The 21,955-nt window shown below is 34.3% G+C and overlaps 1 protein-coding gene and 1 long non-coding RNA gene across 2 annotated transcripts; one reads left to right on the top strand and one right to left on the bottom strand.

The window, feature by feature from the left end:
* Window positions 1–339: 339 nt before the first annotated feature.
* On the bottom strand, window positions 340–2,110 carry LOC133198172 (BPTI/Kunitz domain-containing protein-like; the record flags this gene model as incomplete). The annotated part of the gene is made up of 4 exons (XM_061334305.1): window positions 340–458; window positions 983–1,156; window positions 1,494–1,613; window positions 2,002–2,110. Coding segments are annotated over 4 exons (408 nt in total), but the record flags the coding sequence as incomplete, so codon positions are not given.
* Window positions 2,111–10,297: 8,187 nt separating this feature from the next.
* On the top strand, window positions 10,298–11,092 carry LOC133199015 (uncharacterized). The gene is made up of 3 exons (XR_009722717.1): window positions 10,298–10,376; window positions 10,715–10,778; window positions 10,956–11,092. It is a non-coding gene; the product is annotated as an uncharacterized LOC133199015 (long non-coding RNA).
* Window positions 11,093–21,955: the final 10,863 nt, after the last annotated feature.

Here is a 21,955-nt window from a genome sequence, read left to right as displayed (position 1 = left end):
TTACTGAACAAATGTTTCGTACCACATGCCTGAATTAACGAGATTTTTTGATGACAAATACTCATATCTAAGGAGTTTTTCTCAGTTACACTCAGGTAGAAAAAAACGTCATATTAGAGGTTGCGCCGCCTGGACATACCTTTGCTTACAAATACACTAAACAATTCATTAAAAAAAATAAAAAAATATGATTTATGGTTTAATCTATAGATAGAAAAGATGATGCTAATTAAAACTTCATTGATGTACGTAAAGCGGTTTTAATTTTATGACGCTAGTCCACGAACTTTTTGATAACCCCTCGTACTGTTAGCAGAGTGTTTAAAATAATAAACGATATCAGGTTCAAATGATTTAATCTTTTTCTAAACACCAGTTCATATATCAATTAATTCTGCTTCAATAAAGATTACATATTTTGAGGAATTTTCCTTACTCAGCGACCCGAATTTTTCAATCTGTAAATGAAATGACAATTAATAACATATCTAATAATAAATGTATTATGTATACTATTACATTGAAAAAGACCTACCAATGGTGGAATAATGTTTTGATTTATAAAAAAGTAAATATTGAAGAATGTACTAGAATCTAATCCTTAAAATCATTGATGTAAAAAGCAATATAAATACAATATATAACTTAACAAAGAAAGCAGACCCGCCCCCCCCCCCCCCCCCAAAAAAAAGACTCAAGAAATAAAGATAAAACAAAACAAACAAACAAACGTAAACAAAAAACAAAACAAAAGAATACCCTTCTCTAGACAAAAATTTAAAAAAAAAAAGAGATACCAATAAATAAAACATAAAAGCATTTGAAAAATAAGAAGTAAGGAAAAAGGAATCAATATTCAAATTTAAAAAGAGAACCAGCCAACTCAAAATCGTCGCATAAAATATCAAAAACAAAGGAAAAACGCAAGGAATAAAAAAATCATAACAATGCACATGTATTTATATTCTGTTTTGGTACTTACATTTTCGTTTAGCACAGCGCTGGAGACATTCGTGTATCGTTTGAAATCTGTTGTCGTTTCCTTCACAGCCTCCATAGATGAAAACCTCACACTGATTGGTGAAGCTGTTGTACCACCATCTCGGAAAATAACCCCTACAGGCTCCGGGTGCTTTGGGCAGGGTGCAAAGATCAGCTAAAATAATTACAAGTATTCACGATGTTGTATCATTATATCTAGTATTTGATCATATTTTTTTGTGTAATTTAGTAACAAAAGAAATTAAATTCACTCAACAAATTTGTAATTGTTCTCGTTTAATCGCTAAAGACAACCATAAGATATAATGAATATTTTACGACAACCAACAGATGTTATGTAATACTAACGGCACGCAGTTGATGTTATGTAATACATTCAACGACCAATGGATGTGCTGTAATACTTATGGCAATCAATGGATGTAATGTAATACTTATGGCAATGCTCATTTAATTAATACCACATCCAGTGGGTGTTCAAGAAAACTTACGGCAACCGATCAATGTGCATCCAACTTGCCCATTGCCTGTGCAAAAACATGTATTGCACCCATCGGTAGAAGGAATGCTTTCCCCGAGGGGATAATATCTACCATTATAGAAACAGCCACCTACAGTACAAAAAAAATTATAAACACAATAAGGGGTTAGCAACAAAGGCTTAAATGGTATTTTAGAATTCACATTTTATATGTAAATCGGTGTTTTTTCAGTATATATCCTATAATTAAAATATCTGATTTCCATGGTCTTTAGAAAATTAACTTTTGATTAATTGAAAATAACCTTTCTTTTAAATATAGAATTCCCTGCAGGAATTGCAAAAACACGGCTTTATTTGAAAAGAAAATTTAGTAACATCAATGTAGCACACAGGGCAATGTTCAAGAAAATGAAATACATATAAAAAAAAAAATAATTAAGAAAAAAAGTAGTACTTTTTCATTGTGAGAGTATCTCCCTTAACCGATGGGTCTCCCAACATTAAGTCTGTAATACCTGATTGTGGTCCTGGTTCGTATACTGGCTTTACACAGGAAGTTCTACAACCACAACCAAACGAGCAGCACTTTAAATCAAAAAAAAAAACTTGGAATTGATGATCAAATAAGTTATTTGTATATTAATCCATTAAATGTCTTGATTTTTTTTTAAATAAAGAATTGTGTGATCGGGGTACTGATTGATTGATTGGTTAATTAATGGATATTTGTTAGATCATGAGAGATACCAAGCTTTTAGAAATGCAATCAAATGGAATTTGAGATTATATTCGATTGATTGAATGTCCTTTTCAGGGTATCATTAGCACAAATCATTCAATTGATCAAATCCTGCTCCTATTTTGTATTGTTTAATGGACTTTTGAGCTTGAATACTGTTCGTTATCTCCGTATATTTCATCCTGTAACGCCGATTGAAATAATTTAAAAAAACGATATCTTATCATATTTAATTTATTGTGCCTCTATAATTATATATGCAAATATATATAGCAATAAAGTCTGATCAAGTGACTCACTGCATGTAAAACAAGATGTGTTTGTGAAACACTGATGCCCCCGTATGGCAGCTTATGTGAAGGTTAAAGTTTCTCAAATGCAAGTCAAAATCCAGGCCAAAAGCTAAAAAATTTTGGTACCCAAAGAAAGGTCTTGTCTCGAGGAACCTGTGAAATTTGAAAGCCCTAGCTGCAACTGTTCAAAAGTTATGGTGAAGGTTAAAGTTTTTTAAAACTAAGTAAAACGTCAAGGTCAAAGTTGTTTGTATCCAAAGGAAGGTCTTATCAGAAGGATTACATATGTGAAGTATGTAAGCCTTAGCACCAACCATTCAAAAGTTATGGCCAAGGTTAAAGTTTTTCAAAAGTAGGTCAAACTCCTAGGTCAAGGTCAAAGATGTTGATATCCAGAGGAAGGTCTTGTCACAAGGAATACACAAGTGAAGTTTGAAACCCCAAGCACCAACTGTTCAAAAGTTATGGCCAAGGTTCAAGTTTTTCAAAAGTAGGTCAAGGTCAAAAGGTCAAAGTTGTTGAAAGCCTTGTCACAAAAAATACACATGTGAAGTTTGAAACCCCAAGCACCAACTGTTCAGATGTTATGGCCAAGGTTAAAGTCTCATAAAATTTTGCAAAAGTGGGTCAAACTCCAAGATCAAGGTCAAATATCATGGTACCCAAAGAAAGGTCTTGTGACAAGGAATACACATGTGAAATATGAAAGTCATAGCTCCAACCAATCAAAAGTTATGGGCAAGGTTACAGTTGACAACAGACAGACAAACGGACAAACAGACAGACAGGACAAAAACAATATACCCCCGGGATCTTTCGATCCGGGGGCATAAAAATTAGCGTATAATTTTGGTGATTATTTCAGAAATCACTATCTAGTTTGTTGGGTATCCCAGGGACATCAACGACAATTGGAGACGTGGAATAATTTATGCGTAACAGGCGTTGATGTCCTGGCATACTCAACAAACTAGACAGTGGTTACTTAAATTTACATTCATATGTGAAATGTCAGTGTAGAAATCAATAAAAATGCTGTCTAATGGATTTAATATACACGCATTCCATGTTAAATTCAATAGTCTCCGCCCACTGACGCCAGAGGCAAAGACAGTGGCGAGAGATTGACATGCATATTACACACTTGACCTTTCACGCGGCGAAATTTACATTCAATCGTAAATATCAAGAAATCAACACACCTAACTTTCAAAGAGGTATCACAGAGAAAACAGCTGGAAATGTAAATAATTTTAGATAAAGAGATGCATTTGCAAATGTCAATATTAATCATTACACCTCACCGTAAAAACAATCGCTGTCACGTGTACATTGGGTCTGACCAATTGGACAATCACATGTTGTTATGCGGGGGCATCGTCCAGGTTTCTCCCCGTGGTATCCTCCAGCGCAAACAACACTTACAACCTGTATGTTATTGTTTTATAGAAGGTGAAGATAACTAAGTGATCAATTTCAACAGTCCTGTGAACAATATAATTGCAAAACTGGATTGATTGATTGATTGTATGTTGTTTTACGTCCCATCCGAGAATTTTTCACGCATATAAAGACGTCACCATATACCGGTGAAGGGCTTTAAATATAGACCTTTACTATGCACTTATGGCCATTGAGCAGTGAGGAAACTTTATCGTGCCAACGCCTGTTGTGACACGGGGCCTCGCTTTCGAGGGTCTCATCCGAAGGACCCGCAACTTTCATATCAAAGTGCCGAGCGCCTGGCGAAGGAACAGCTGCTACCTATTTTTTATCGACCTAGATCAGTTTCGGCCGAGATTCGAACTCACGGCCTTCCGATCACGGAGCGAGCACTCTACCGACTGCATGACCTACTGTGACGGCAATTTAAAACTGGAAGAAAAACACCAGATATAAGCTCAGGTTACTTTTGACATAAAACTAAGGTGAGACTTCAAAGATATAAACAATTGCAAATTTGTATATTTAAATACGCACATATGATGATAACATTCTTTTATTTTCAGAATTATTCCAAAATGTATATAAATTTCAACATTTGACTTGTCGGTTTTCAGTTCATTGAGCAGAGAAGACGCGTTTTAACGGATCCTTTGTAATCGAACTTGTTGAAAATTTTGTTTACATCAGCGATTAATAAAATTATATCAGTAAATTCCATTTATCTTTTTTCCTGTATAAGAGTATCCTCACTTACCAAGAAAAAGAGAAATTCCTGTGTTGGCCTCATTACTTGCAGTGTTTTACAACATAACAAGTTCTGCTGTTTTATAAATGTAGCAAGTATTTGCATAAAGTATGCAATTCACATCTTAACGTGGCCCAATGTCATCAATATGTCCCCGCCGGTTTTTATAAGGTTTTCAAAGACATTTTTATTTCCGTTAATAACATGTTTCCTCCAGCATATATAAGTTGACCTTTCTGTTATCAGGCGATTGAAATTTCAGACACGAATGATGAGTTGTAATTTTGGCAAAAAATATCTGGTGTCTCTGTAATAGTGCTTAAATAGACACTTGATGTATTTAACATTTGGTGAGTAATTAAGATTTCTTATTTCAATTATGATTCTTTATAAGATGGTTTTTTTTTAAATTAAAACTACAATTATTAAAATAATCATATTTTTATTCAGCTCGGAGTTATCAATCTATTTATTGATTAATAAATATATTCATCGGATTGATCAAATATCCAATTAGGTATTTATTTATCAAATATTAATTTAATGACTAAAGCTTATGCGACGTTTATGTGTTATTATTTTTTCATTTGAATGAATTTGGGACGTACTTTGACTTTAATAATTAAAAATACTGAAAGCTAACCTACTGGTTATAAAAATAGATATAATTACATAATATAACAATTATCAATTTAATTAGAAACATGCATTTTTAATTTCCTGCGTTGTTAACCTCAAATAGCTTAATTATCAAAGAAACATGAAAGGTTAAGCAGAATTACATCTCGATTGCATTTTTATTTTAATACAATACTGCACGCACTTAAAACAAGAAATTCACAAAATGTCAGGAACATTTACACTGTTTTCTTGTCTTTAAGTATCACAGAATCATAATTTACAGAAACACAATCTTTGGCTGAAGAGACAACATTTTATTTTATAAATCATAAATGGACTCATGTTTAAAATGGGATGATGGATTTGAAATATACATCCATTTTTATTGAATAGAAATACAATGTTTATATTAAGAAAACACGTTATTCGCACTCAAAGAAACAGACGCTTCCTGTTTAAGGCTTAAATATATCACAGTAAAATTTCTTTCCTTGTCACGTTTTCGGAATTTTGAATAGAAAAGAACACAAAATGTATTAATATAATGATTTATAGGAAAGTTCTTTTCAAAAATAAAGTTGATGTTTTCATGCTCTAATAAATCTTTAAAATGAAAGCAAGCCTTCAAGGAAAACTTTTTCCCACTCCTTAATCATTTTAAAAGTACCTATAATTAATAATCTGTATAAAACAGCAAACTGGTTGCAATTGTTCCGTCTACCCTAGCTATACGTGGCACTCACGGCGGATGTGACCGGTCAACAGGGGATGCTTACTTCTCGTAGGCACCTGATCCCACCTCTGGAATTTCTAGGGTTCGTGTTATATGCCCTACGCGCAGATTTATATTGTTTGTAGATTTATATGAGACCGATCATTGTTTGTTATATAAAAATAACGTATATATTAATTTTCCATTAAACTTTAAGGTGTATTTACGAGATTTTTTCTTTATTCTACAACAGTTTAGAAAATTCTGATCGCCGTAGATTACAAGGCCGTAACTGCTATTGAGGCAAGCGATGCAAATGCCTAACTAAAAATTCAGAGTTTTCTGAAAAGTGAAAAAGTTTAACTTTGAACTTTAATTAATCATGAGTGTCTTTGTACTAAATCAATACTTTCAACTTAAGTTTCAATTTCTGTAAATGGATCATCTCACCAGGTGCTTCATAATAGTTAAGAAAGCATATAAAAATAATTCAAAACTTGAAAACTTCCAAAGATTAGGTCTTTAACTTGCTAAAACCCAGGCTTCGGGAACTCTCCCCTCCCCCCGAGAATCCCGATCAGGACACTACCCTGGACCCGCTTGGGACACGGGTGACCCCCAGATCCCTTGCCTCACTAAACATTTGAGCCTAGTTACGGCCTTGGATTAACGACAAATTATGAATAGAATAAACTTGAAATACAACTTAAGAAAAATTTAATAAGCAGCACAGCTTCGCAACGTAATCTAAAACTAAATGAAAGCAGATGTTTAATTACTACATACGTGCTACCAGGGCATATATCATAATCGCTAAATACCGGTAATATATGTATACCTTGAAAAATAGTGTCGTCTAAGTTATTCAGTAATGGGCCTAATTCCTCCCCCCATCCATTCCCCCTTTTCCATTTCAATTTAGTATGTCGTAAAAATTCTAGCATGGTGTATTACTGTTTTAAAGGGATTTATTAAATTTGAATCATCAAAATTCTTCTAATAAATTTTCATAATTTTTTTAATTTTTCTACGTTATTGTAAAATTAGAACTCGATATTAAGGATACACCAAAGGTTTCCAAATGCCAGAATTTAATTTGCTTGTAATTCTTTCATTATCAAAGATAACATAATAAAAGTATGTATCATTTGAAAGCTTGTTAAATTTACTTTTTAATTGTCCTAATTTAAACTTTAATAAATAACTTATTTAAAAATTATTTAAATATTAATGTAAATTTTAATGCATAAATATTTTGTAAATCAACTTTTTTGTATTTAACCCCTCAAAGTGGAAATTTTGCCTCGAGGTATATTAAAGATTGAACTTAAAAACTGTATCTCAAATTTTTGATAAATCTTCTAATTCAAAAGTTACAGCCATTTGTCCTTCAATGTTAACAATTTATTAGCCTAATTTAACATTTCCCACAATAATTTCAAAACTAAGCTAGATATCAAAAATCTGAGATACGGTTATGTGAACACAAATTTGAGAAGCAACCCATCCAATTTTCAGAGAAATTGGTCAATAAATAAGGGAGCTGAATCCTTTGAAATAATACCACAAACTGTCTGATCTTACTTTACAGTAGAGGGCAAAAACCCATTACACAACAAAATCTGCCAAAGCTAGGAATATATGACACCTTGGAGATTCAGCTTCGGATACCTGTCACTTAGCCATATTTTCCATGCATATTCACAAGAATGGGAGGTTCTTTTCTGTATTTAGATGCTTTTAATTAAGTAAAATAGGTTCAATTCTGAATCAGAAAGATTTCCCGGCAAAATGACAAGAGCTAAGCTCCACCTCCTATTTTATGGTCATCGGTGATCTGTTAGATCTCCTTGTCTAAATCTAGAGTCCCTGTAGTTTAATTACTGATAACCTCTGTGTGGCTAGTGAAGAATTCCCCAAGTGGTCACAGTGATTTATTGCGTCTTTCATGAGCAGGCAGTCACAGATCAAATCAGAAGCTTCAATAACGGAACATTCACATGTGGTAGTGTTTATGTTTCATTATTGTTAAATAATTAGAAAACCATTTCATAATTACCCAAAATTTTACATGCATTATAAAGCGGTGATTAACTTCTTTTTCTTAGCCAAAAATCTCAAAATTGTTGAAAATCTTGAAAAAAGCCTTTGGTGTATCCTTAAAGATGGAAATCATATTGAATTTACATAAAAAAAAATTTAATTATAATTTATTCAAGTGACTAAAGCAGGTCTTGTCAAACAAAAATTTATAATGTCTACTATGTGTGCACACGAATATTTTTTCTCTGTACACATAGGTAAGCTTAGTACACAAATTCCTTCTTCAATGTTATGAAATAGAATGAAGCACTGGCTCCCGCACAAATGTATCTCACACATTCCACACCCGAATGATGTATCCTTTCTCTTTTTCGGGACAGACTTTGCACAGATTTTGCAATACGATCGTTTGCTTGACAGTCTTATAAATCTGTGGGTTCTAGAATTCAGAGACAGTTGTCGCCTGGCAGCTGTCCTTGGCGGTGTCCTGAAAGTTCCTTTAAGAACTGTACAAGGGCAAGGCGGTATCTGAGCTGTCTGTACCTCTTCTTTTGAAGGTCCCCACTCTTCTTCATAATAAGAAATGTGTCGATGATTGCCGTGTTGATTAAAAAGTGCAACACGTATTTCCACAATTTTTTACTGGGTCGCCCAACAGAATATGTAGAGCGTACAAGTAACTGATCAAAAATGTCAACACCTTGAAAAAACGCCTGGTATTGGCCGACATTCTGTTTCTTTGTTTGTTTGTTTAACGTCCCTCTCGAAAATTTTTCACTCATATGGAGACGCCGCCACTTGCGGTGCATGCGGTTGAGAGCTGCAAATTTTGACCTATACTCGGCACTCAGGGCCATTGAACAGTGAGGGATCTTTTTCGTGCCAACGCCCACTGCGACACGGGACCTCGGTTTATACGGTCTCCTCCGAAGGACTGGTCTCCACGCCCCACAGTGGGATTCGAACCCGCGACGTAAGGATCAACTCCTTATTCCGCGACTCTAGAGCGAACGCTCTAACCACTGCGCCACGCGTGACCCGACACTCTGTGATCGGGGAATCCGCAGTACAGTTAAGGCTACACATGAAGATAATATGGTAATGAGGTCATAATGAGGTTTGACGTCATGACAGTTGCTCCGCCTAGATAGATCCATATAAGGTAATAGAGCTCAAAAAAGCTATTTAATGATGATTGCGAGAATTTGTAATGAATGTCTGTATTTTCAGGTTTAAATAAATAAACATTAGTGATTTTCTCTTATATAGTAACAACACGTCTTCGAAATAATTCTCTTTTTATTGTGTCGTTTGGCTGCATTCGGCTTCAGCCAAGCGCTTGCACTCGGTGACACGGGCTGTTGTTTACATCTAAAAACGTGGCGACAGCAGATGAGATATGCAGTGGATAAATGCAACAATCAGGCAATCTTTAAAGAGAATAGGGATAAAATAAGAGACCTGGGCCTTGTTTATCTTTTTGATGAGAAGATGATGACTTAATATTTCGGGAAATCATGGAAAACTGAGACGATCCGCACTGCCTCCCTAGGTCCCTTTCTGTTCACTAAGGTGTGTATGTGCATAGGTATTAACATGTAGACATACTATTCTTTACATCGATGTAAAATAACCTTGAACATGTACAATAAGATGTATTGTTACAGTCCGTCACAAACTGCAATTCAGTGCCTTGTGTGTACCCCCCCTCCCCCTCACCCACACACACATACACAAAAACACACACATTATGAAAGTTGCACACTTTTAAATATGCAATGATGTTGTCCTTTGGCATACATGTACAAACATGTAACATAATATAAGCACAGCACGTCATGTTATCAAATAGTATAATTTAGATGCAGTCACACTTACAGTGTATTTGTGAAGTCAAACTGCACAGTGTACAATGTACATGTATGTGCACTGTACATACAAGAGTATAAGACCCTATAAATTTTAATTTATACCTCTGGCAATCAAAAATATGTGAATTTTAAGATTTCAGTTTTTACCAGTGCTTCATATTTTAAATTCATCATAGAACTTTTACTATCTGTACCACTAGGCTGTAAATTTGTAGAATTTCTACATTAATGAAGATAAAATGTTTGAATTTTCATTTGTCTAACTACATGTACATTAAGTCAGTCATATATGTATATACATGTATTTATGTACTGTTTATATGTATAATTTTTTGTCATTGTAGCTATCACAGAACTGGTTAAAACTGGCATTTACATCAGCTAGAACTATCAAAGTAGATGCATCAATTTCTCCACTGGGTATGATCACACTAAAGCATTTCACATTAATTTTATAGTATGTCAGTGTTAAATATTTTTTTTAATGTTGTATAGGTGAAAGAATTAAATGTTATCTCTGGTATATTGATTTTTTTTTTTACTTAAATTAAGTATAGCTACCAATTCGACTTTGCAAATGTCATAGGTTTCAATTTCCCAGAAAAGTTTTGTACATGTATCAAAAGTTTATTTCCATTTATTTTATGAATTTCAGAAAATATAGTATAGCATGGTTTGTTTTGTACAATGCAATGTCATTTCATTCTACAATAGTAATCATTATGTTTTTCACTCATTACATATATATTGTGTTGTAGCTACTCCCAAACAATTTGAACAATTCATTCAGGCAGCAAGTGTTTCCACCAATAAAATAAAAAGGTATGCTCCATATAAGCTCTAAACCATACATATTCCTGGCAAGATTATTGAAATGTTTTGATAATAAAAACAGTAGAGTCATGTATATGCTCTCCGTGTTACTCAATGCATTGTTTTGAGTATCACTTTTTTAAAACACCAATGAACCTTACATAATGGTTTTCATTTTGTTTTCAGAATTGATTTCATCCAGAAGAACTGTTTTTGAACTGTGGACTGTTTGAAATATTTTGCACCTGCTCAGAAATCCCTTCACAGCTTGTCTTTGAATTTGAAAGGCTGTTTTTAATTAAATAAATTTTCTAGATAACTAATACTTTGAATTTTTAACAGTACAATGGTGTGAAAGTTTGAAGGCTGTTAAGATTTGAGTATCTTAAGTTTACTTGCATGTATTCTGACAGGCGCGTAGCTGCTTATACGCAAATATGCAGGTGCGTACACATCGTTTACAAATCAAAAAAAAGGGGGGGGGGAGAGATTTGTGAGAAGAGAAAAAATATCAATACCATCCAGCAAATATTTGTGTTTCAAATTATTTTATCTCATACTGTTTCGATTCAAATTCAAATTCTATATTACCATGTCTTTATAAAAAATAAAATTTAAAAAAAAAATTGTAATATTTTATTAAATCATTGCCAAAACCAAATAAAACATTCATTAATTTGTAATTCTTCTACAACACATTGATAATTTATTTTAAGATCTTTGAGAAAATATCAACCGTTGAATGCTGTGATCCACTAGAATATGATTTGAAATATTATTTTGTTAAAAATTGAAATTATTAATTATATTTGTTGCCGAAAGATGATACCAATATATCTTTTTAAAAAAATATTCAGCCTCTACATGTACAATAAATTTGCACGGAAGTATTTAACTTTGTGTTAAAAACAATATTACTATGTCTTGTATTTTCTAAAGAAACTCGAAATGGCATGATTTTGAATGAAATATTTGGTGAAAACCATGAGCTTCCAGGGACTTCGCCCCTGGGCCCTCATCTGGACCCACTGGGGGTCTCAAAGCGGACCCCAGCCGTTCTCTGCGTACATTTCACTTCCATTCTGGTATGCGCCTGTCTGTGTTTTGGGGTACAACAAGATCTAAATTTCAGCATGTATATTGTGTTCACCTGTTATTTAACAGAGTATCTGTTTCTTGATTACAAAGTTTTTACTATGATTATCTTGTTTGCGCATTGATTGATAATTACTCAGAAACATGAGAATAAAGCCCCCCCCCCCCCCCCCTTCCCCCTCTACGCCGATATGATTTGTGCTACAATACCCAAATAAGTAAAACCTGATCTAAACACTGTTTAATAATTTATTTTTAACATGCCAGTAAGTATATGGTATCAAAGGAGCCAGAGGCAAACTGGTGATTGGGGGGGGGGGGGTTAGATCAGTAGAAAGGAAAACAGGTTATTAAATACAGGAGTAAGCACCCCAATCCCTTCCTTCTGTTCTTAAAGCTTTTTACGTAGTCTAGAATCCATAAACAGTTGAAGGTTTGATAACTAAAATAATCACATAAAAAAAACTTTAAAAAAAACTACTAAGTTCTGTTGGAGATATTTTTTCTGTGTGTCTACTGAGGAAGAATAGATGTTTTATCATTGATAGGGGCTGTCTATTTTTTTTTTTTTTTATTACAAATGACTGAATCCTTCAATATTTTTAACCATGGGCATTTTCCAATTCATTTACATGATGGATGTTGCGGCAAATTTTAGGCGAACGGAGGAAATGCGGTATAGGTGTCAAATACGTCTTGTGTAGCGTATAAAAGAACGAAGATATACAAAACAAAGTAAATTCAAAGATTTTTTTATGCATACCGTTTTGATTTAGTGAAATAAAGCCCAGCGCAGTCCGTAGGTATTATTTGTTTAAAATTTGCGAGGTACACACACTCTACTAAGTATCACAGAGTTATCTCCCATGCTGGGTCAATGATGCGTTTGAAAACTATATTTAGAATGAATGTGTTAAGATTTCAATTTTTAATCAAAAAGTGCAAGGGCAAGGCGACAACCCAAGAGGTAGGTTTTTATTTTAAATTCTTTATTTTACTGTATAGTTTTTAAAAAGTGATGCTCATTTCTTTGTAATTCATTAGGCAATTTAAAATTTCCGATTAAATGATGAAAAATACCCTATTTTTGAATACTGGTGTTTGTTTTCAGTGAATAACTTAAATATCTCAGAAATCTGACTGAATGAGCATCAGTTTTTCGATAGGCTAGATACCAAGGGACACAATGAAACCTTGTGCAGTTCAAATATTGTTTGTGTTGCCCTTGCACTTTTTGGTTAAATTTGACATTTTATATTTTGACCTAAAATCGGAGCTCACGTGACTTTAGAGGGTCACATGATGACAAAAAATACCGATGTGAAAAGCGATAGACAAACTCTTCATAAAGCCATTAAGATATTTCAGATAGAGTTTCATGCTAAAAAATAAGACGGTTGAACTTTAAGTGTCTCGTTTTGGGTGCCTTTTCATAGAAAATGTTGCCTTAACTGTACTGCGTCGAAATTACAGCCCCACTTTCAGCCACCGAGACGCATTTGAACTCGTTTCTGCTGGTGATGCCGTGGTCAATATCATAGCCACAGGTCGACTGTCCATCCACACTGTGGCACTCAGCTTGCCATCTTGTCTGACTTTGAACCAGAAATAAAAATATACATGCATCAATGTCTTGTGACAATCTCCTTAATGTATACATGTATTTATTACATTAAAGTATTATTCACTCTCAGATGTTAATTACACTAAAATTAATTAAAATTACATGTAAGTTTTCAAATGATGAAAAAAATACCTTATAAATTATTCTCCTGGATTCATACTAGGGACGTTCTTCAGATGAAAATCCCTTCTTGTTTCTCATAATTGTTCCACATGAAAATATCCTTTCTCAGGGAGTGATCTCGCGAGAGCAATTGATGTAAAACAAAAAAAACATAAAACACACAGATTTTTTTTTTCCTTCCAAGCTTTCACTCAATTTTGGACAACCGCCTGACCAACAGATGTCTCTCTGTACTAATCTCTACCTAGGTACGTGTTAATGTCTAATTGGTGACAAAAGCCAGCAACACTGTCACATCTTGGATTTTGAGACCCAAACGTGATGTCTTGAATGCAATGTACTGTTTCGTCAAAAATATATACAAATAAAATCGCAATCATCAAGTTTTTTTTTTTACCTGAAAATCAGACAAGTAGGAGGGGGGGGGGATGTTTCCTGTTAATTTTTATAAACATGTTCGTTCCGGTTGAACCACACTTTCTACTTTTTCTACTTTTGTTCAGTGTGGTGTGCTAGTTTTGAGTTAATACAAGTACATCAACTTCACTGTAGCGAAAAAGGGACAATACAAGCACGTTAGAAGCCAAATTCAGTAATATTTACTACACAATCTCCAATGGATGATTGATTGTTTGTTGATTAACGTCCCTCTCGAGAATTTTTCACTCATATAGAGAAGCAACCACTTGCCGGTGGAGGGCTACAAATTTTGACCTATATTCGGCACTCAGGGCTATTGGACATTAAGGAATATTTTTCGTGCCAGCACCTACTGCGACACAGGACCTCGGTTTATACGGTCTCGTCCGAAGGACCGGTCTTCACGTCCCACAGTGAGATTCGAACCCGCGACGTAAGGATGAACTCCTTATTCCGCAACTGTAGAGTAGACGTTCTAACCACTGCACCAAGCGGGCGACTCAGTGGATGAAGAAGGAAGTCATGGAGTGATCCCTTTTACGATAGATTATAGATGACATTTAGAACAAATTAAAAAGATCTTGACAGTAGCATAGATATTTCAGACAGGTCACCCAATAAGAACCCAAGCCTCAATGTATACGTATTGGTTACTTGTATGAATATTTACCTCAGAACTTTATTTATAAGTAGGAGTTTATACACTTTGGGAAGGAAAGTGTGTCCAAATCATGACAACACAAACGATGTACACAGGTCACTATATAATGGAGTCGTATAAAATGAGTTATGAAATTCAAAGATTGTTGATCTTGTCTTTTAGTATATTTTATTTTCATAACAGACCAATGGTAAAAAATAGTTTAAAGCCAAGGTTATCTTTTGACTACTCAACTTTACAGTTTTGCTCTAGGCATAGAAACATTTTTCTTTTATAGGGTTAATGAGTTCCAGCAACAGAAAGTTGGAGAGAGGAAGTGCGGGTGAATTCCTTTGTCTCTCCCCAAGTGCCAGAATATGACTCCTCATCGTCTGTGAAAAAAAGTTTTCAATGAACATAAAAGTGTCGTCTCGAGTTTCACGTACCATTTAAGTTGTGCAGTTTGTCAGGTACAGCTCGTGTCTACCGTCCTTATGATTCCGACCAAATTGACCTGTCCGGCAGATTAGAGGTTGGAATATGTGGGTGTCTTGGTCACTGCTGGTGACAAGAAAGGAGGGAGCAGTACGCGCCATATTTGTATAGAAAACAACGCTTTATATGAAGGTGGAATTAAAGACAGAAGGGATAGTAGTATCCTCTTGCTGTAGAGTGTGGAAGAATCCCTTGCCGCCCCCCCCCCCCTCCCAAAAAAGAATGACAGTTTGTCGTGTGTAGTGTGCTCATTTTAAAAAACCTTTCTGTTTACTAAAATAAATGCATATTTTATGAACACACAAAGTATCGGTGCTCAAAAGGAGAAAATGCTATTTTAAGCCTACTTTGAAGGGTAATTTAACAAATACATGTATTCAATTTTAGATCAAAAATTTAAATTTTGATAATCTACAATATTCAGTATATACCGGAGAAACTTCATGCAGATTATTATTTAGGACCTTTTTCTTTTAAACATGACCGTCACGGTAGCTCAGTCAGCAGAGAGCTCGCTCCGTGATCGGAAGGTCGTGTGTTCGAATCACGGCCGCAACTGACCCAAGTCGATAAAAAATAGGTAGCAACTGTTCCTTCGCCATGCGCTCGGCACTTTGAAGTGAAAGTTGCGGGTCCTTCGGATGAGACCTTAAAAACCGAGGTCCCATGTCACGGCAGGCGTTGGCACGATAAAGATCCTTCACTGTTGAATGACCCAGAGTGCCGAGTAAAGATCAAAATTTGAAGCCCTTCACCGGTATATGATGACGTCATTATATGAATGAAAAAGTCTCCAATGGGACGTAAAACAACATACAATCAATCAATCGAACGGGATGTAACAGCATACAATCAATCAATCAATCAATCTTTTGAACATGTTAATGTTAATTGGACATCTCTCGGTTTGTTTCAAGGGGAAAAAAGATAAATATAGGTACCTGTAAAACAGTTTTTTTCCCAGATGGTAGTTGAAGCTCATTTACCAGAAACTATGACTTTTTCAGTCTTCTAACAATTTATGAAATTCTGATCATCGGATGGTAGTTAAAGCTCATGGACATTGGATTAATTGCTTTTTTAGTCGTCTAACAATTCTCCGTTTCGCTTTTGGGAAATTTCATTCAGGTTTCGTTGCTTTTTTTGAATAAGTGTTATCTGATTAAAGATTTACAGGAAAAGGTATATTCCTGGGGTTTAAAAAAAGCGATTATACTAGACAGTGAAGTTAGATTAAAATTACGCAAATTACCATTCATTAAATATTTGAAAAAAATATTTCAATTGGAATAATCGGCTTACTTGTTATTGCTATGATCATAATGTACACTAATCCTTCTTAAAAAATGTTCTGTGTTTACAACTGTCTGCTTTTATCAATGCAATCATAGGGCAGATATATCGATTTCTAAACCATTTCAAAGAAGATCGAGATTTGCTTATGTTAATGTTGCAGAGAACAGAATTCATTTATTATTACTTTAATCCGAAATTCAAAGTAAAAGACTACAGTGGAATCATTACATTTCGTGGTGGCTCAATATTCGTGGAATTCGTGGGTACCCTTCTTCAGCGAATTTACATCCTCTACGAATTAATATACTAGGGTTCAAAGTCATATTTCCTTTTCGTACATACGAGTGAATACACGAAATTACGTCCCCACGAACCTGTTAAATGTAAGCAATCCACTAAAATTGGCCCCCACGAATTTTTTCCAAAGTATATCATATTCAATTATATAATGTAAATAGTGTATGAAAACATGAATAAAATGCCTTGTCTGAGAGTTATAAGATGGAATGCGGACCATGCTCGCAATATTTTTAAAATAAATTCGAAAATTACTGCGTCATATATTCTATCTCTCACTGCTTCCAGTTGCACCGTCTTTTCTCCGATTGCATTCGCTCAAACATGAACTTGCAAGAAAATATACAAAGGAAGTACCCAAAAAATGTTGTTTTCTTTTTTTTCTTTACTGCTAGTATGAATACACACCGAACAAATTAAGCCGTATTAAAAAAAGTTGAACAAATTACATCATTTCTTTTTTTCAAATCTACCAGCTAGATATCGTTACATTTGGAACTCTTGGAACGATTTATCTGCCCTTGGTTATGCTACTTCATTGACTTTACAGGGAAGGTATCATTCCAACGATAGAATATATATCTAAGCGAGTACATATGCTTCACATTTTTAAATTTATTTTTTTTATGTATTTTATAAAGTCTAGGATCTCTTTTATTCAGAATTTAAGATATTACCATGTAGAGTATAAATGCTGCATAAAATGAATTTATGAAGTAAATGTTGTCTCTGTCAAATTCAACAATATTTCAATATTCTGAACATTTCTGCAACCAAATAGAACACAAAACATGTCTCCATTTCTTTCTATGGGTGCCGTTCATGGAAAAAAGTCATATTCACACACGTAGCTGAAACTTCCGTTAGCAGTAAAGTCCCAGCACTCTGAAGCAGATACCTTGTATCGCAGATGATATTCACCCTCACCGCCTAGGTTTAGTGGACAGACATTTTCAAATTTAGTTCCATCGTGAAATCTGAAGATATTACTGCTGTCTTTTACAGCCTGTATCCATATATCATCTGCAGTGGCGTAATCTAAAACATAAACATTGTAAGGTGCTTACTTTCAATTTACAATCCTATTAACATTTAATATCCTCTCAGATTATATTTTAACTGAGACAAGCAAATTCAGTTAAGGAATGTTTGTAGGTTTTGTGTGAGTTACTGGTGTGTAAATTACACAGACTTGCACGTAGGCATATTTTTCAAGAAGCGAAGCGCGCTAGCGCTTCATGAAAAATATGCCTACGTTCAAGTCTGTGTGATTTACACACCAATAATTTTACACACTAAACACAATAATTTCACACACTAAACTTAAAAACATTTCTTATATTTACATTTTACATGTTCAAAAGCACCAAAGATATACTGAAATGTTTGAATTATTTGCTGCCCTATATCGTTACATCTTTATTAACGTCTCTGTAGCTCATTGTGACGTCATTTTAGCGCGAGTCTGTGCATATTTGTACGCGTGAGTATACACGAAAATGGCATTCAAATCAATTTCACAGTTGGTTTAGTAGAAAAACACAGCAAATGTAAATATAGAATTATGGTCTCCCACTTTTGTTGTCTTAGTGGTTGAGATGCTATATTTTATGGTGTATTGTAACTGTCTTGTTTGTGTGTCCGGCCCTGGCTTGTCTGTCCATCATACAAAAAAGATATAATTTTGTTAATTGATAAAAATTACGGCTAAGATTAAAGCTGTTCAAAACTGCATCAAACTTCAAGATCAATGTCATCAAGTCAAATATATTACGATCCGAAAGATCTTGTCCACAAGTGATTTACATGTAAAAAAAAAATATGAAAGCAGTCTCTTATGGCCAAGGTAAAATTGTTGATAAATAGGTCAAACCTCTATGTCCAGGTCAAGAAGTCAAAAATGAAATGATTGATTAATATTTCTCTGAAGGATGTTTTCATGGGTATTGTACATGTAAAATATGAAAGACTTATCTTCTCTAACTCAAAAGTTACTACCAATGTAAAAAAAAAAATAATAAAAAAGATGGAAAGTAAAAGTAAAGAGGTCAAAAACTAGAGTATATCACAAAAGGTCTTGAAACAGGGAATACACATCTCAAATATAAAAGATAAGAAAAGTTATAAGCAATGTTAAAATTTTTTGAAAATAAGGTCAAACTTCAAGGTCAATGAGTTAAAAATCATTTCGAAACGTCTTGTCACAGGTAATGCACATTTCAATTACGAAAGCCGTATTTTCCCTCAATCAAGTAATCACCAATGTTAAAATTTTTGAAAAGTAGGTGAAACTTATAGGTCAAGATCACAGGGTCAAAAATCAAAACACATCGGAACGTCTTGTCAAAGGTAATGCACAAGTCAAATATGAATGTCCCATCTTTTCTCATTCAACAAGTAAGTCAAACTTCAAGGTCAAGGGGGTCAAAATCATAGTATATTTGGAAATGTACATGTTAAATATTAAAGCCTATCTTTCTATTTCTAAAGTTTTGACCAAGATTAAAGTCATGTTAAAATTTTTGAAAAGTAGATCAAACTTCAAGGTCAAAGTCACATGGTTAAAAAATCGTAGTAAAATGGAAAGGTCTGGACACAGTTAATGTTCATGTGACATATGACAGCCATGTCTTTTCTCATTCAAATGTTATGTCCAAGGTTAAAGTTTTTGTAACAGACAGACTGAAAGGCAAAAGCGGGGAACAAAAATCACACCCGTTAAACATATCCTTTTGTTTACTACTTACAGTCCAGAAATTGTTGACAAATATGAAATTTATCGCTTGAATCCAATCTAATCAAATCACCATTTGCTTTCTGGCAATCACAAGAGGCTTCGTTGTAGAATGCAGGAGTTGACACGTATTTTAGACATGTATGAACGGATTTAAACCTCATCTCCGAGTATCCATCTGGGCATTCTAAACAAATGTGAAATATATTAATGTAAGAAGTTAGGGATAAGACACTGGATCAACTCATAAATCCAGTAAGCAAAACGAATCCTTAAAAGGGCAAAAACACAGGCCACAATTATGTACCTAACTGTAGCACTAGGCAAGTGACAAAAACATATCTGTTTATATTGAATGCTTTACACACTAGGCAAGTATCCATTGTACTTGTATAATTTGCATTCATTATCATCCCTGCAAGACTTGGGCAAATCAAATATGATCTTAAGGAGATCACTTTGGTCTAACACGTTACAATAAGCAGGGTATTTTTACCAGATTATTTAAATTCTTGGGCATGCAGCATAACTTCATATGTCAGTTAATTTTGTTTTATACTTCTATGGATCCTTTACAGTGTTGTATTATACTGAGGTGACCATTAAGGCCCTTGGGTCTCTTGTTTATATAAGCGTTCTCTGGGATGTATCGAGTGGAAGTAACTATTTTTGATTGATTAAACGTTGTCAAATTATCAGAATGGCGAGTGAAAGACCTCAGCAAGTGTTTTCTTCTCGTGTAAATTTTGTTTCTTAGGAATATAAATACAGGTCGGCTAATAAAAGAGCACAGTTATTACCCATCGGATTTCCAACAGATTTTAGGAAGACCTGGTTCCCCAAGACTACATAGAAGTTGTCAATGGGGAACCCCAGCATCTTTTTAATGTCAAATTCAAAGTACCTTTGAGTTGATTTTTTTTTTTTTTTTTTTTTTTTTTTTTTACAAAATAACTGTTTGCGCGTAGCGCAGTGGTTAGAACATCTGTTCTAGAGTGGCGTAGTAAGGAGTTGATCTTTACGTCGCGGGTTCAAATCCCACTGTGAGACTTGGAGACCGGTTCTTCGGATGAGACAGTATAAACCGAGGTATCGTGTCGAAGTAGATGCTGGCAAGAACTTTACTGCTCAATGGTCCTGAGTGCCGAGTATAGGTCTATATTTGCAACCCTCCACCGGCAAGTGGTGGCGTCTCAATATGAGTGAAAAAGATGTGTCATAACGCCACGAATGCCCCCGCAGGCAGCCAACATTTCAAATGCCATATTTAGTTTTAAATTTGTATTCGATCTTGACCTGTGTTTTCTGGTAAAATACCTGCAGATGCAATTTCAATCTTTTTAACCTTATACACACATCCCTACAAAAGTAAGAGAGCGGAAACTGAAAATTCTAATTTTTTTTCTAGGTTCTAGAGGGATAACTCTGTCAAAAAACATCGAACGGTGACCAAATTCGAACTCAACTATATACATATATCCATACAAAAGTTAAGAGAGCAGAAACTGAATTTTTTTTTCTAAGTTCAATAGGGATAACTCTGTCAGAATCATTTCAACCATGACCAAATTCTAACTTGACCTGTATTTTCTGGTTAAAATACCTGCATATGCAATTTCAACCTTATACATACATCCCTACAAAAGTTAGAGAGCGGAAACTGAATTTCTTTTTTTGTTTCTATGTTCAAGAGAGATAACTCTGTCAAAATTATAGGACCATGACCAAATTTGAACTTGATCTGCTTATTCCTATGAAGTATCCATTTTATGGCGGGGCATAAAAATTCTCGGAAGAGGCGTTAAACAAACAAATAAACAAGAAGTAATTTTGAAGACATGCTTTAAGCTTTGTCAGCTGAAACGAAAACATTTTCAAATAGTCTTTCTAATTCTTTTATCACTTCCGGTCTACTGAAAACATCAGGATATAGAGTTCACATTTTGCCACTTAAATTATTTCTTATGAAATTGTAAATGGACATCTCAAACTTCCGTCCATTCTGATACTGTCAAAGTCTTCCCATTCATATTCTTTAACAGGATTCATGATAGGAAAAAAGTTCTTTCGCCAATTGAAAGATCTGGGCTCCCCAAATCTAAGGATTCGAAGTATAAAAATTACTACTTGTAAAGATGGCGGGAAAAAATACGATGGATTAAATTTTAGCGGTTTATGATTTTTTTTCTGTGAACATTTAGTCATTTTTGTTTTTGAAGACGAACCAATAACATTCATTTAGAACCATAAAAATTCATGCTGTGCACTAAAAAAATAAAAATATACTGTTTTTCATTCGAAATAGGATTAGGAACAAGGTAGGTGGAACATCATTAGGAAACCCGAGGATTACTATTGTAACTTAATGTAAATTTAGATATTTGTCGTGAATAGTTTCTCATTACTACTGTCTTTGTTTTTAGAGAAAAACTGTTTAAAATGGCACAATTTAATAACGAACT

Source organism: Saccostrea echinata, unplaced genomic scaffold, assembly GCF_033153115.1.
Source record: "Saccostrea echinata isolate AGI-Se365-2 ecotype Australia unplaced genomic scaffold, CSIRO_AGI_Sech_v1 ptg000033l, whole genome shotgun sequence".
Classification (NCBI taxonomy): domain Eukaryota; kingdom Metazoa; phylum Mollusca; class Bivalvia; order Ostreida; family Ostreidae; genus Saccostrea; species Saccostrea echinata.
Note: the sequence above shows the minus strand (reverse complement) of the source record. Positions and strands in the feature narration are given on the sequence as shown.